At 40.5% G+C, this 14992-nt stretch overlaps 1 protein-coding gene across 1 annotated transcript; it reads left to right on the top strand.

Moving 5' to 3' along the window:
• The first annotated feature begins 136 nt into the window (after positions 1 to 136).
• LOC111658709 (carnitine O-palmitoyltransferase 1, liver isoform) lies at positions 137 to 14992 on the top strand. The gene is made up of 19 exons (XM_023411337.2): positions 137 to 294; positions 3781 to 3945; positions 5916 to 6055; positions 6665 to 6836; positions 7055 to 7156; positions 7497 to 7634; positions 8032 to 8109; positions 8587 to 8694; positions 9154 to 9241; positions 10999 to 11194; positions 11285 to 11473; positions 11598 to 11703; positions 11794 to 11910; positions 12835 to 12999; positions 13336 to 13464; positions 13632 to 13787; positions 13926 to 14039; positions 14328 to 14420; positions 14854 to 14992. The coding sequence occupies exons 2-19, from the start codon at positions 3805 to 3807 to the stop codon at positions 14977 to 14979; spliced, it is 2358 nt and encodes a 785-aa protein (XP_023267105.1). The 5' UTR covers positions 137 to 294; positions 3781 to 3804; the 3' UTR covers positions 14980 to 14992.

A 14992-nucleotide genomic window follows, 5' to 3' on the forward strand; every position in this document is an offset into this window, starting at 1 on the left:
AAAAAAAGATTACTTTTGTGATTGGTTATTGGCATGGGCATCCATACTCCCTCCGCACCTTAAACGTAACAGCTCAGAGATCAGAGAACGGACTACATCTGCATGATGGCGAGATTTCCGATAGTCTCTGAAGGCAGCATCAGCTCCATCCAGGCGAGCTTCTGTAGTGATTCAGTCGAGGGACGAGAGGAGAGGAGGGCCGACAGTAAAGCAACACTGGTCGACGTCAGAAGTTAACAGTCGGTTCCTGCTTCTCTGGATTCTCGACATTTCTCCTCCCGTAAACAACAATAGGTATGCTAACATGGTTCCAACAATGTTGCTGTGCGCTGCGGAGAAGATACAAATAGTCGCATCTTCCCACCAACGTTAGGAAGCCATATCAGCAGCCGTTAGTGTGTAGCTAACTACATAATGGGCTGGGCGCTCGGCTAGCAGCAGCTAGCGTTCATTTTCAAACCTAGTGCAGTTAAAACGTCAACTAGCGTTAACGTCTGTTCCCTGGCTTTCCACAACTGTAGCATTAAAGCTAACATTGGAGTGAGGCTATCAGATAGCATAATGAACATACAAGGTTGATAAATGTGAAAAATTATTAATATTACTGTTACTATTGCTTAATCAAATTTTGCTTTACCAAATAGGGCGTTGTTTGGACTTATATTTTGCTAAGATATGAATTTTAGCTAAAATGCTTATGTTATAATCAATTTTTCAAATTTGGCTTGACCTGACTGAAAGGGCTGGCGTGTCAGCTGTTATTTGCTTTGTTTGTTTACTTGTTATGGAAACAGTCTCATATGCCTTATAGCCATTGCTACAGTGCTCTGCTTTACTAGTGACATTAGCTACTTTTAGGTAGAAGTTTTCTGCTTGTTAAACATTGAAACATGCTCAGCTCTGCCCAACTTTGCCTCATAAATCATTGACACTAAAAACTTGCAGTGGCTCAGAGTACCGTTTGACTTCTGTTTAGTTGATATGTTGTTACATGTGTTACAAATATCCACACAATATTATTGTAGACTACAGGAGACTATTGTAAGCTTAACCCCTACTGATTTACCAGTGGACACTCCTGCATTCCTCCACTGTAGGACAAACCTGGGAAAAATGTCTATTCCTAAAATAAAGTTACAAAGTTTTGCAACAAACCAAATAACAGCCTGGCGGATCTTAAATTGACATACAGTTTGAAGAAGTAATTTAATAAATGAGTGATTTCACTACAGCTTTATACTGAGGGACCTCCACAGTGTAGGCCAATTAACCTGAGGTAAGGAAGCATGTTTTAAGAGCAACAGGGAGTGCCCTGCTGTAATCAGAAGCCCTTAATGTTATGAGTAAAATGTTGACATCAACTTGAAAGCTACAGTGTGTATGACTAGAGAAGTCATGTTAGTACTGTTATCACATTAGAATTGGTTATAAGTAGCATCTGATATAACCTGGAGACATACTCTGACTGAATTCTGAGCAGAGGGATTTAAAGTAGTGACAAGATTAAACCTTGTCTTTTCAAGGTCTGCAAATGTGGTATGAATGATTGTGTTGACTTAAACAATGTCTGATTTTCTATTTAAATCTGCACTATTTGATAGTGATGAGAGCATGTCCACAGTAGCCGGCAGGTGACCTTGGTTAATATTAATATTTGTCAGTTGTCCGGGCTGTGCAGCTTATTTTTGTGTTTTTGGTAAATTAAGACATTAAAACAACCTATAACATATAGTACTTCAGAGATGAAGTTCTCAATTTCTCAGTTTTTGTAACTGTGTCTGAAATTATGCGATTGCTTCTACAATGTGAGAATAATAAAGATAACCTGAGGATAGTACATTTTTACTTGTTGCCATAATGGGGCGCAGCACTATATCATTCTCCTTTATTTTCCATCCTTTTCCTCATTTGTTGTTGGCTGACTGGCAGGAAGAGGTTAGTAAAGATAAGTTGTGATAAGGCACGGCTCACTGAAACACTGATAACAAAGCTGTTGCTGTGTCTGTAAAACTCCAAGTTACTCTTTTCTGGAACAGTTTGTTCTTGGAGGGCAAAAAGCCATAAAACAAACTTTAGCTTACCCTAACCCTAACCCTTAACATTTTCGTTGTGTAGGCTAATGGATCTGAGTTAAACAAAACAATAACTGGCAGGGATTTTTTAGAAGTTTGCTGATATGAACTGAAATGAAAATCTTCTATCACAAGTTACTGAGCACCAGCAGTATCAGACCTGAAATCTGTGTCTCATGTCTGGTGCACTGGGTATTCTTCTGGTTTTCCATGTATTTTGCTTATATGTTGTAGTGATTTAATCGCTTCAGTGGTGTTCACCTTTTACCCACTTTACACACACTAGCCCTGACTTCCTCTGTCTACTCTTCTTACTCTAAACTCACTGTCTAATGTTCATCCAAAGATCCTAATGTGAAGTTAGTAGCAAGTAATAAGTACAAGATTGTGTCAGTTCTTCGAAAAACTTTTTTTTTTCTTTAAACTGTAACATCATTGAACAGACTTTACTATTCATAGTCATAGCCATCCCCCTTATTAATGACTTTATATATCTGCAGCCTAATAAGAAATATCATTGTTAAGCTTTTTATAACACAGCTGTAAAGACATAAGCTCTAAGTGAATTGGGAATCAAAGTTGCAGAGATGCTAAGGATTACCACACTGTCAGTGCAGATTAAGCTATCAAAACATTTATTTCAGTCAAATGGATATTGGTAATAAAACCTATCATGACCAGCATTTCATAAGGCGCCTCCTTCAGAGTGCATGTGGTCCATGCTGAACCGAACAGGTGTGTTGGCACTGAAAGAAAGAGGCTGAAATTTACTGCTGTTAGTCCTTGGCACAGGCATAACTGTATCTGCCGGATTCGACCTAAAGAGCAGAACCTCAATGGGACCTTGGGATGATGAGGGAAATGTGTGTGTGTGTGTGTGTGTGTGTGTGTGTGTGTGTGTGTGTGTGTGCGTTTGCCATTTTTAGCCACACAAAAAGAGCAGATGTACCCTCCACAGGGATGCAGTCCAGTGTCAGAGTGACTAAACCTCAGGGCATTATCCATAGCCTATTTGTGGAGGAAAATCAATTCCCTTTGTGAAGAGAAGCAGTAATTGCCTTAAACAAAAAATACCCAATCACATCAGCAGCTAGCCAGCACTTTCCCATCAAACTCTATCAATTTCAAGCTGACTTTGCATTTGAACGAAGTCATGAATAATATGAGCTTCACTTAAAATTGCTCATGCACAAGATGGATGTGTTTTGCCAGGCATACATGGCACAAATCATCAGTTTGATGAATCATCTGTAAGTCCCCTCACAGCACTTTCTACCACCTTCATGGCTCAGTTTCCCCTTCAGCTACTGCAGTTGAGTTACATATATTTATTGTGATCACAAAGTGTAAGGGATGCTGCTGTTGGCCATTTACATTGTTGATTTTGTTGACAACTTGTATGCAGTTCTCAGTGTCTTTTTTATTAAGTGGGTCATTTCATGGTATAAAAAGCTGCTGCTGAGATGTTGTTACTCATGTGCCCTTCATTGCAATCTGTATATTAGGGGTCTACAATCATGGTAATCTATTTATGAGGTGAGTTGTTAATTGGTATTCTTGTGTCTAAGGTGTTTGAGATTTGACACTTTGTGTTTAATGTAGGATGCTCTACTTGCCTTTAGGTTGTTGACTGACTATTTAAATTGTCATTTAAAGAAAACTTGTCTTTCTCCTCTTGTTTGCTCTTTTGCTGTTGTTTCCCCTTCAGGCCCTGTTATTGTGCACAGTAATCATGGCAGAGGCCCACCAGGCAGTGGCCTTCCAGTTCACAGTCACCCCAGAGGGTATCGATCTGCAGCTGTCCCACCAGGCCCTAACTGAGATCTACCTCTCTGGTGTGCGCTCCTGGAAGAAGCGTATCATCAGACTCAAGGTATTTGCACTCTCCCTGTCACACCTGTTTGTTTTGTTTGTTCATGCATACCCTGTGTCTGCATCCCAAAACCATCTGTAATAATTACAGTCATGTTTACACTGTGCCTCTTCCTTCTTGTTATTCCTCCGCGTTGTCGACAGCCAGGGCTAGAGGCATTATGTTTTCAGGTTGTACGTCCCACTCTCGTGACCGCGTTTCCTCAGTAATGCCTTGAGAGTATTTCTTTATATTTGGCATAAACATTCACTTGGACTTCAGGATGAACTGATTACATTTTGGTGGTCAAAGGTCAACGTCACTGTGACGTCAGAAAACGTGGTTTTGGCCTCTTGAATTTGATAGGTCAAGACCGCCTCGAGGGAATTTCTTCAGATTTGCCACAAACATCACTTGGACTCAAAATTGAACTAACTAGATTTTGGTCAGACTAGTGCGGACTAGAGAGACCAATACATAAGAACTGATGAAGCCGCTTGGATAAGAGGCGAAACGTCTTCCACAGACAAATACAAGTCCAGTTGCCTTCGATTTAATTTGAGAAAGAGATAACAATGACCTGGACGAATGAGAACTTTCACACACAGATTTTGGAGGGCAAAGGTCAAATTTCAAGGTCACAGTGACCTCATGTTTTTTGTGAATGTGATCTATAAGGAATGCCCAGAGGGAATTTCATTACATCTGGCACAAATATTCACTTAGACTCAATGATTAACTGATGAATCTGACTAAGAGTTTGGGCATCAAAGGTCAAGGTCACTGTGATCTCACAAAACAAATTCAAAAACAAATTCGACACATTCAATTCAAATTCATACGCTTATTATGACACATTTTAACGCAAATGTTATAATCGGATAAAATGATAACATGATGACATTTTATATCCCAATGGTCAACTTCACTATGACATAATGTTGTGCAAAAACACTACTGGCTATTATTCAACACTGTAACTCAGGAAAAGAAATAGAGATTGTGACCATATCTCCTGAACCTTGGCTTTTTGGCAGACGCATGGTGGTAATTCTGGTTATTACTGCTTTTCTACCTCTCAGCATGTCAGCACTTGCATCTGTATCAGAGCTAAATGTTGAGGAATCCTTCAAAGACGCCGTTCTGTTGGCTTGTCCATATTGTGGTTCTAATTTCTTTGTTCTTTATCTGCTCATTCTACTAATCTTTTCAGGTTAGTTGCCTTTCTAGTCTGTAGGTGGTGAGTGCTAAAATCAGAGATATTTGCTTTTACCTTTTAAAACTAACCCAGGAAAATCCATTTTTAGTTTCTTTGTACCTTACAAATAACATACAATTATAAATAAATCCTCACAAATAACCTTCAGAATAAACTTGAATTTGGAATATTTATAAGGTACTTGACCATTCACGTCATTGAACCATTGACAGACTGAATGCAAGAGGTTTGATTTTTTTCTTATTTTCTTTAATTGTTTTGATTGTAGTCTTCTAACTATGGGCTTTCAATTGCTGTCCTTTTATATCATATATAATTCTTAATTTGAAATGCTGTGTTTTAGTTTTGTTTTGTATAACCCTCGTTAAAAAAGGCAGTTTGCTCTCGAATTCTTTGCTGTCATAATGTGTGGACTTCATTATCAATCAATAATGGATGCCACATATTATGACACACTCTTTGTGTGTGAGCATCGTGCCTCATGTCTTTGTTTGATTCCCACTATCATCATTCATTTTCAGAAGCAATGTTAATAAGAATTAAAAAGCCTTATATTAACAGTTAATTACCAGTAATTTGTTGTTTAAATCAGCCAAATGTCTGATGCTGAGCTAAATACAGTTAAGACAATCAGAATAGATTAGATAGCATTAGAATGACAGTTATTATGTTAATCTGATCATAACTGAATTATCAGTGAGCATGTAGGTGTACTGATTGTAAACAGGAAGAATGGCATTTAAAGTCAATCTCTTTCCTCTGACATTAACAGAACAGTGTGATAACGGGGGTATATCCTGCTAGCCCTTCCTCCTGGCTTTTTGTGGTCATAGCAATCCTGGCTACTATGTACACTCGCTCCGACCCCTCCATGGGCCTCATAGCCAAGATACAGGAGCACCTGCCAGTCAGGTAACACATCTCATGACTCCATGAAATGGTAAAAGTTAATGATTAATATTATGATTCATCAGACACAAAATGTGTCTTCTCATTGTGAGGCCACAGTGCTAACCACTGCGGCCTCACAGCGAGAAGGTTCTGGGTTTGAACCCTGGGCCTGGGGCCTTTCTGTGTGGAGTTTGCATGTTCTCCCAGGTACTCCGGCTTCCTCCCACAGTCCAGAAACATGCACAATAGGTTAATTGGTGACTCTAAAGTGCCCATAGGTGTGAATTTGTGCACAAGTGATTGTTTGTCTCTATGTGTCAGCCCTCTATTGACTGGCGACCTGCCCAGGGTGTACCTCACCCAATGTCAGGTGAGATTGGCTCCAGCTCCCCTGTGACCCTGCACTGATAACCGGTATACATAATGGATGGATGGATGAGTGGATGGATGGATATTACCATTGTGAAACAGCTAGTTCTTCTAATTAATGTAAAAAGTCGTTTCTCCTCCCATCCATCCTGTGTGTGGTTTCTCTACTCCTGTCCATCTCCCTTCAAGTTGGTTTTTTAAAATTTTGTCATTTATTCCACTCACAGTTTTGTTTTCCTCTCTTTCTCCCACCATTACCAGCCAGTCAATGAGTACGCAGTGCCAGGCAGTGGTGTCAGCAGTGCTCTTCAGCACCATGCTATGGCTCTTGCTCATCTTCACCATGCGACTGTGTCTGAAGCAGCTTCTCTCTTACCACCGCTGGATGTTCGAGCAACACGGCAAGATGTCCAACACTACCAAAGTCTGGGTGGTCAGTGCTGTTTCACAGTTTTTAACCACACCTTTCACTGTCCCTCGCTTCTGTGATCTTTTGGCATCTCTAAATAGTGACACATTTATATGCTGATGTTAAAATTACAGTTAGTACAGTTTTGTGTAATGTAAAGCTCGTAATATTCATTTTTTGCTGTGTAATATTATTTAACATATGCAAGTCCTCACTTAAATATGCTGTTGTGTCTGTGCCAGGCGCTGGTGCGGATCTTTTCTGGCAGAAAGCCTCTACTCTACAGCTACCAGGGTTCGTTGCCAAACTTGCCTTTGCCCACCATCAAGGACACAGTCAAGAGGGTGAGATGGCACATGAAGCAGAGGGAATGACAACACACCGATTACTGACCATAAAAAAGATGGATCACTTTCTCACATTCATCATTTTCTGCCTTTCCTTTGCCATTGTGTTATCTGGCTGCAAGCTAGTTGGGAAATTTATAAAAATGCAAGATATCTACACTTCTAAATTGAGATATATTTGAGAGATGAGAGGAGATAGAATGGAAAAGAGCTGTGGTATTACATCAGCATAATTAGAATGGATGTTATTCTATTGGAAATTGTATTTCTGTTCACTGATGTTTATTATTATTGTTCATTTGAATTGTGGTTTATTTAGCAAATGTCTCTTGTTTAGTACTTGGAATCCGTGCGTCCGCTGATGGATGATACGCAGTATGAACGTATGACCAAACTGGCCGCAGAGTTCGAGAGCAGCCTCGGTAACCGCCTGCATTGGTACCTCAAACTCAAAGCTCTCTGGGCATCCAACTACGTAAGTGGTTGACCTCTTAACAGTACTCTGGTGAAGCCTGGCCACTTCAAACGTCACTGTAACGTCCAATGCAAAGCAGTCCAAAGGAATTTTAAAATTCCATTAACAATGCATATCTTTGTGAGGTTCTGTGGTTTGAATTATTCATCCTGTCTGAATATGCAAGTGATGTGACCGCCAGTTGGCTGCAATATTAGTCTTCTCTCTAAGATTTTTATGCCTCCACACCAGCGACAGCCTGGGCCGCAAGCATTATGTTTGCTGGTTGTCCGTCTCGTGAATGCGATGTCTCAGTAACGCTGTGAGGGAATCTCTTCAAATTTGGTACATACTCAACTGGACTCTGATCAAAGGTCAAAGTTGTCATTAATTCTATTTTTTTGTGTATGTGTTTTAGGTTAGTGACTGGTGGGAAGAATACGTCTACCTACGGGGACGAAGCCCAATCATGGTCAACAGTAACTACTATGGCATGGTGTGAAAAAGTATTATTTCCTCTTAAGAATTTTCCTGTCCACATGGTGTAGTCATCTCTTTGGACTGACTTATTGGACAAAGTTTGTACCTGGGCCTAATAGCTGAATTTATTATGTTATATGGCCATTGAGATATTTCAGGACTCATTCTTTGAATCATTTGTGTGCAACTGTTTGACATGAGGAGGAAAAATAATGGATCTAATTGTGTGTTACTCTTTGTTAAGAAATGTAGTCTTTGTTGCCATCAATTTATGTTTCAACAAGCTCCATACATACAGATAACATCTAGGAGCTACCCAGTTAACCATGATTTTCTGCTATTCTGTTAACTGTAATTATTCTTAATATTGTGTATATATTATATGGTATATATAGTATATTTATAGTATATATTGGAAATTAATATCTCTTGATTTGATACCGCCTGCTTATCCTCCTCCTGACTTTACTGTTTCTGTTTGGTCTCTCCCCAGGACTTCTTGTATGTGACACCCACACCCATCCAGTCAGCCAGAGCAGGCAACAGCATACATGCATTCTTCCTGTACCGTCGCAAACTCAACAAAGAAGAAATTAAACCTGTGAGTTCATCCACCAGTCATGCCCAGTTGCTCCATATAGATAGAGACATTCATTATACATGTCTCTTTGCCATGGTAACAGAAGACTTGTTAATCAAATTTTGAGACATTGAGATCTTTCTTTGTGGAGCCGCAGAATATTATGTTCACTTGATTGTGTTTTGACTGTGTGAGTAACATCCATCCATCAGTGTTTGTGTGTCTTGATTGTTTATAGTAGATAGTATGTGTCTTCATTCATTTATTTAGTTTATGTGAAGACATCTCCCTCATGTTCTCATACCATGCTCATTTCTCACCCCTTCCTTTTGTACCCTTTCCAATCTCACTTTCGCTTGTTTGATTTCTCTTTATCTACCTCCTTAATTTTCTTTTTTGTTTGACTACATTTTCCTCCACTGCTGTACCCTGTTCCTCTCCCTATGCCTTTGCCTTCGTCCTTTCCTCTATGTTTCCCAGAGTCGTATACCAGGCACTGTCATTCCTCTGTGTGCAGCACAGTGTGAGAGGATATTCAACACCACACGCACTCCTGGAGAGGAGACCGGTAAACAGACTGACATGTACACACACACAGACACACACGAGCGGTAAACTTACACGAGGAAGGCAGCACCGGCTTCATACTGAGTGATGCTAACACATCACTGCTTCAGAGATGATGAGGCATACTGAAGGTGTCTGAACCCTCTGGAGTTTAAGCGTGGGATATAAAATTGTGTGAAAGACAGTGCGTGTGTATGCGTGAGTGTGTATGGTCTCCTGAAGCAAGGTGTCTGTGATTCACTGAGTCAGAATATGTCTACTGTACAGCCCATCCTGTCATCTCTCATCTGTCTCATCTTGCCTTCTGGTCTCATCTCAGGTCTGTCTGGGAAGGTTCTGTCTATAACTAATGTCTATTTTCTTCTGCCCACACATTTTTGTTATCTCTTTTCTTTCCTCTTTCTGGTTTATTTTTTATTTCATCCCCACTCCTTCATTTTTTTTTCTATTATCCCTTTTGTTTCCTCTTTTTCTCACCCATACTTTGCTTTTGTACTGGTCCATCCTTTTTTATCCTGCTCAGTGGTTGTTGAGGTCTGCAGTTCCTTGCTGTTCCTATCAGTTTGAGCGGATGTTTGACACTTGTCGAATCCCTGGAACACTAACAGGTAGTATCTCTAAATGTCAAAGCCAGTATGATAACAATGGAAATGTGCTTAACATTGTTACTGTGTATACTTAATATTTTAAGGTTAGATGTATCCCTGTCTCATATAGAGTGAAAGTTCTTTGTCCGTTGTGTTAATGACCCACCATCTTGATGGTCACCCTATCAGTCGTTTCAAATCAGAAAACATAATGAAAAGAAATACAAACTGCATCCGTGCTTTCAGTATATTTACTCATGCATGCCTCCTACAGTATGTTTTCATTCCTCTGTTTGCTAAATAGGCCTTAAGCTATCTGTTTAGCACTGTCTCAGTCTTCCTGGTTGCACAAGGTAGGCTAGGTCAACATGAAACTGATGGAGTTGTTGTTTCATTGTTCATTTGAATTCAGTGCAGTTAAGTGTGTGTCAGTGTGTCAAGTGTTTGAATATGGTTCACTCAGGTTTGTTGTCTTCTTAAGATGATTGGTAGAGGGAAGTCAGATCACACACTGTCACTCCACATAATATTCGTCCACTTCTTTCTGGCAACAGGTGCTGAGTTTGTTTTTTTAACAGGATGTGTTGGGGATGTTGAGAAAAATATCTTAGGCGTCTACCTGTGTGGTGACATTGTTACTTTTAGCCAGTGGAAAGTGGTGAAGGAGTGTTCCCATTTTACAATAATTCTTATATTCAAACATATTTTACCTGGAAGCTGCTCAGTGCAAATATAGTTTTCTTTTTGTGACCAGTGAGTACAGTGTCAATGTACTGATTGTAGTTTAAGAATATATTGTTTATTTAAAATATGTTTTTATTATATAAATTCTGTCCAATTAATGTCACAAGGACGTGTTGCAGAGTCAGTTGCTTTGTGCTTCCCGACTGAAACTAAATTATGGGTAAAATTTCTTTAAATAAATTCAGTGGTATAGATAAATGACTTGAATGTGAGAAATGCCAGAAATCCATGCCAGTAGTACAGACAAAATGCTGAGGTTCTGAATGAAACTAAGCACGAACCACATCTAAATCCCTAAATTAAGTGCATCAACTCTGGTGTATTTGTGTTTCCGTAACATGATCTTAGTTAGCACCTCACCCCTAAATTACAGAAATACACTCTAAATGTCTCTCTGCCTTTTTCCCTCTTTCTTTTATATCGGAAGACACTGTGCAACACTGGCAGGACAGCGACTATGTAGTGGCATACCACAGGGGTCGCTACTTTCGTCTGAGGGTGTACCAGGCAGGCAGACTCCTGTCACCCAGGGAGATTGAATTCCAGGTTCAGAGGATCCTCGATGACCCTTCACCTCCTTCCAAAGGAGAGGCCAAACTCGGGGCTCTGACTGCTGGAGACAGGTCAGCTTGACAAGCCTCCAACACATGCACCACACAGCACACTACATCCTTAATGTAATGTCATGAGTTTTGCTTTGAAATGTTTCCCAGAATTCCATGGGCTAAAGCCAGAACTAAGTATTTCAGCAGTGGGGTCAATAAACGCTCTCTGGACTGCATTGAGAGAGCCGCCTTCTTCGTGACCCTGGATGATGATGAACAGGGCATGATGGGAGATGACCCTGCCGCCAGTCTAGATCGCTATGCTAAGTCCTTGTTGCATGGGAAATGTTATGACAGGTAATTTTACACTAAACTGATAACTACCTTGCAAACTAATTCGGGAACTTGTTTTTCCTGTTATGTTGTTGAATTGCTGGAATTTTCTGTACAGCATTCAGTCATTATCTTGGTTGTCATGCAGGTGGTTTGACAAGTCCTTCTCAGTTGTTTACTACAAGAATGGAAAGAATGGCATAAACGCAGAGCACTCGTGGGCTGATGCACCAGTGTTGGCACACTTATGGGAGGTAAGTAGATGTAAGAAAAGCAGGTTGCCCACTGTTGTCATAAGAGGCCCCGATAACAGGCTGTCACTTTGCATTGTTGTGTGTTTTCAGTACACCCTGGCCACTGACAGTTTCCAGCTGGGTTACAATGCTGAGGGTCACTGCAAAGGAGATGTGGATTCATCATTACCACGACCACAGAAGCTGAACTGGGAAATCCTTCCAGAAGTCAGTCATCCATTCACACATTATCTTTAAATTTAAATGTTTTCTCTTTCAGCTACAGAACACAGGTTCTTGCTCCGCTGTCTGCAACAATCCAGTCTGTTTCGAAATGATGCATATACTGTAAATATCATAGTTTATATTATGCTTACAATGGAGACATATGATCAGAATTAGTCCAAATTAAATAATTCCAATTTTAAATGAGTACTGTGGCATGGAAACATTTTCATTTTGTTAATTTTGTCTTTCACAGCAGCACTAAATGATGCTGAATCCCTACAAATATAGCAGCAAGCAACATTATTATTATTATCACCCCCCCCCCCCCCCCCAACATACTTTTTGCGTGGGGGGGGGGGGGATCACCATTTCTTTTATCTGTATTGTTACTGCTGGGCCTGTGTATCTGGATAGAATACCTCAGATTGGGGAGACCCGGTGGCTCACCTGGTACAGCGTGTACCATGGAGGCTTAGTCCTGGCTGCAGTGGCCCAGGTTCGAGTTCAACCCGTGGCCCTTTGCTGCATGTCATCCCCTCTCTCTCTCCCACACTTTCCTGTCTCTCTTTCTCACTGAGCTTTCAGAATAAAATAACTTAAAATTGAGAATACCTCACTTTGATATATTATTATATTATGTATTTATAGCAAAAATGTAAAGTATGTTACAGTATGTTTACAGCTTAGAAATAAGATCCTAACCATACAGTGGCCAGTAACTTGGTTGTACTGCGATGAAACTGATTGAAAGGAGTTCAGCCAGTTGATACATATATTACACGTTCAAATTCATGTGACATGTAAAGCAGCACGGTAAAGGCTTGCTCATTATTTGAAACAAGATGACTTTTTTTTTTTAAACCACAGTACAATGTTATATGTATCTCACTCCTGCTGATAACAGTTTGGATGTGTCTGTCTCAGTGTGAGGAGCAGATCTCGCAGTCGCTGGCAGTGGCCCAGGCCCTGGCTGATGACGTAGACTTCCACGTTTTCTCCTTCAGAGACTTCGGCAAAGGAAAGGTCAAGAAGTGTCGCGTCAGTCCAGATGCCTTCATCCAAATGGCTCTTCAGCTGGCCTACTACAGGGTGAGCCTCTCTCTGAAGTAGAACAGATGTATAAACATACACTTACTGTACGTGATCAACGGCAGGGCAGTGTGTTGTTTTGCCTCTTTACTCAAGCACGTTGGATCTGAAAATAGCGTGCTGACCCTCAGCTGTAATGCATGGGGTTCACATCAATTTCAAATATGCAATAGCACACAACCAAAACAATTGTGTTAGTGTGTAAATACTTATAGACTGCACATGTGACAGTTGAACAGGAAGAAAATATGACTATGTTAAAATTTGGACATTTGTATATTGGATTTGGGACCATCAGTATTTTCTGTCATCTGTGAGTTTTGTTTTGCATTCCAGGACCGGAGGACGTTCTGCTTGACGTACGAAGCCTCCATGACCCGTTTGTTCAGGGAGGGCAGGACTGAGACTGTTCGCTCCTGTACCAATGAGAGCAGTGCCTTCGTCCGAGCGCTGGATGGTGGAGAGGTGAGACCAAGGAAACGTTTTTGACTCATTACAGGTTCTCTGTGTAAATACATCTGCATTGCAAATGATGATGTCTAATTGCTATGTCCCTTGTATAAATCATACAGTGTCTATTTTTAATGTGTGCTATGCCAAGCAGTCATGCCACTCATGCCATTCTCCACCAGGCAGCAGATGTGTGCAGGCGTTTGTTCCGTGCAGCGTTAGACAAGCACCAAAATCTGTATCGCATGGCCATGACTGGAGCTGGCATCGACAGACACCTCTTTTGCCTCTACGTGGTTTCCAAATACCTTGGAGTGGAGTCTCCTTTCTTGAAAGAGGTTTATTTCTTCCCCTTTGCCACTTTAATCAGATTAATCATATCAGTCCAGCTCAGTATGGGTATTTATCTTTTTAGTAGAGCCAAAACAGCAGTGACTTCAACAAACTGATGCATTGCATCCTTGTGGGTGTCTCAGGTGCTGTCTGAGCCCTGGCGGCTGTCCACCAGTCAGACTCCAGTCCAGCAGGTGGAGCTGTTTGACCTGGTCAACCACCCAGAGTACATCTCCTGCGGAGGGGGCTTTGGTCCGGTCAGTGTAATCTTACAATGTAGTTTTATGACTTTTGTCTATGTAATTACACTTTCATTTTGCATCATGCAGCAGCCTTTATATTAGTGGACACTATTTTAGTCTTTATTTGCAATGGAAACAGCCCATCTTAATGGATGAACACTGAAAATATCTGTACCATCTCATGCTTCTTTTTTTTTTTTTTTTTACAGTCTTTACTGTTTTGCTTCTTTTTATGGAAGTAGCTCTGTGTTCTGATATTCATAAAACAGTCATGAGTGTAAATATTGTCCGTACCTATTTCAGGTGGCTGATGATGGTTATGGGGTGTCCTACTGCATTGTGGGTGACAACCTGATTAACTTCCACATCTCGTGCAAGCACTCCTGTCCAGACACTGTGAGTTAAATTAAAGTAGGGATTTTACCCTGTGTGAGCAAAGTGAACAAAATAAACTCCTCAGCTTCGGGCAGGAACTGCTGTGTAAATAAGATATGTATTTTTGTAGGAAATCAATATGTGTATCCTTTAAACCATGATATTTATTATTTCTGTAGTTTTTGATAGTTGTGTAAGAGGAAATTGGTAGTATGACGTAAAAATGAAGCCTATGATAAGCATTACAGCCAAACTGATACCGGATATTTGAGGCAGATGCAACCATCAATAAGACAAGAATAACAACATATCAACATTTTCAGCATAGCTTTCTCTTTTAGCCCTAAGGTTGAGAAGTTATTTGGGCTTAACCCATCTATAATTATTCAGACTGGTGATAGCAGATGTGATGGCATAAAACCTCCTCATTCTTTAATTTGTGTCTCCCTTCAAGGATGCCCATAAGTTTGGTGCTCAGATCAGAAAAGCCCTGCACGACCTGATACAGATGCTGAGCCCCAACCAAAAAGAGCCCAACAAAACAGAGGAGAGTCGGCCTGAGGTCAAGAAAGATCTGTAGATGATTACTCGGG

This window comes from Seriola lalandi, unplaced genomic scaffold (assembly GCF_002814215.2).
Source record: "Seriola lalandi dorsalis isolate HSWRI2012SDOR001 ecotype SW California unplaced genomic scaffold, Sedor1 jcf7180002054464, whole genome shotgun sequence".
Lineage (NCBI taxonomy): Eukaryota > Metazoa > Chordata > Actinopteri > Carangiformes > Carangidae > Seriola > Seriola lalandi.

What these genes read in the sequence shown, in the direction of transcription:
- LOC111658709 (XM_023411337.2), top strand. Translation starts at nt 3,805, where the DNA reads ATGGCAGAGGCCCACCAGGCAGTGGCCTTCCAGTTCACAGTCACCCCA. An exon ending in GAGCGCTGGATGGTGGAGAG is followed by an intron (nt 13,465 to 13,631) that starts GTGAGACCAAGG and finishes ATTCTCCACCAG; the next exon opens with GCAGCAGATGTGTGCAGGCG. An exon ending in GCGGAGGGGGCTTTGGTCCG is followed by an intron (nt 14,040 to 14,327) that starts GTCAGTGTAATC and finishes TACCTATTTCAG; the next exon opens with GTGGCTGATGATGGTTATGG.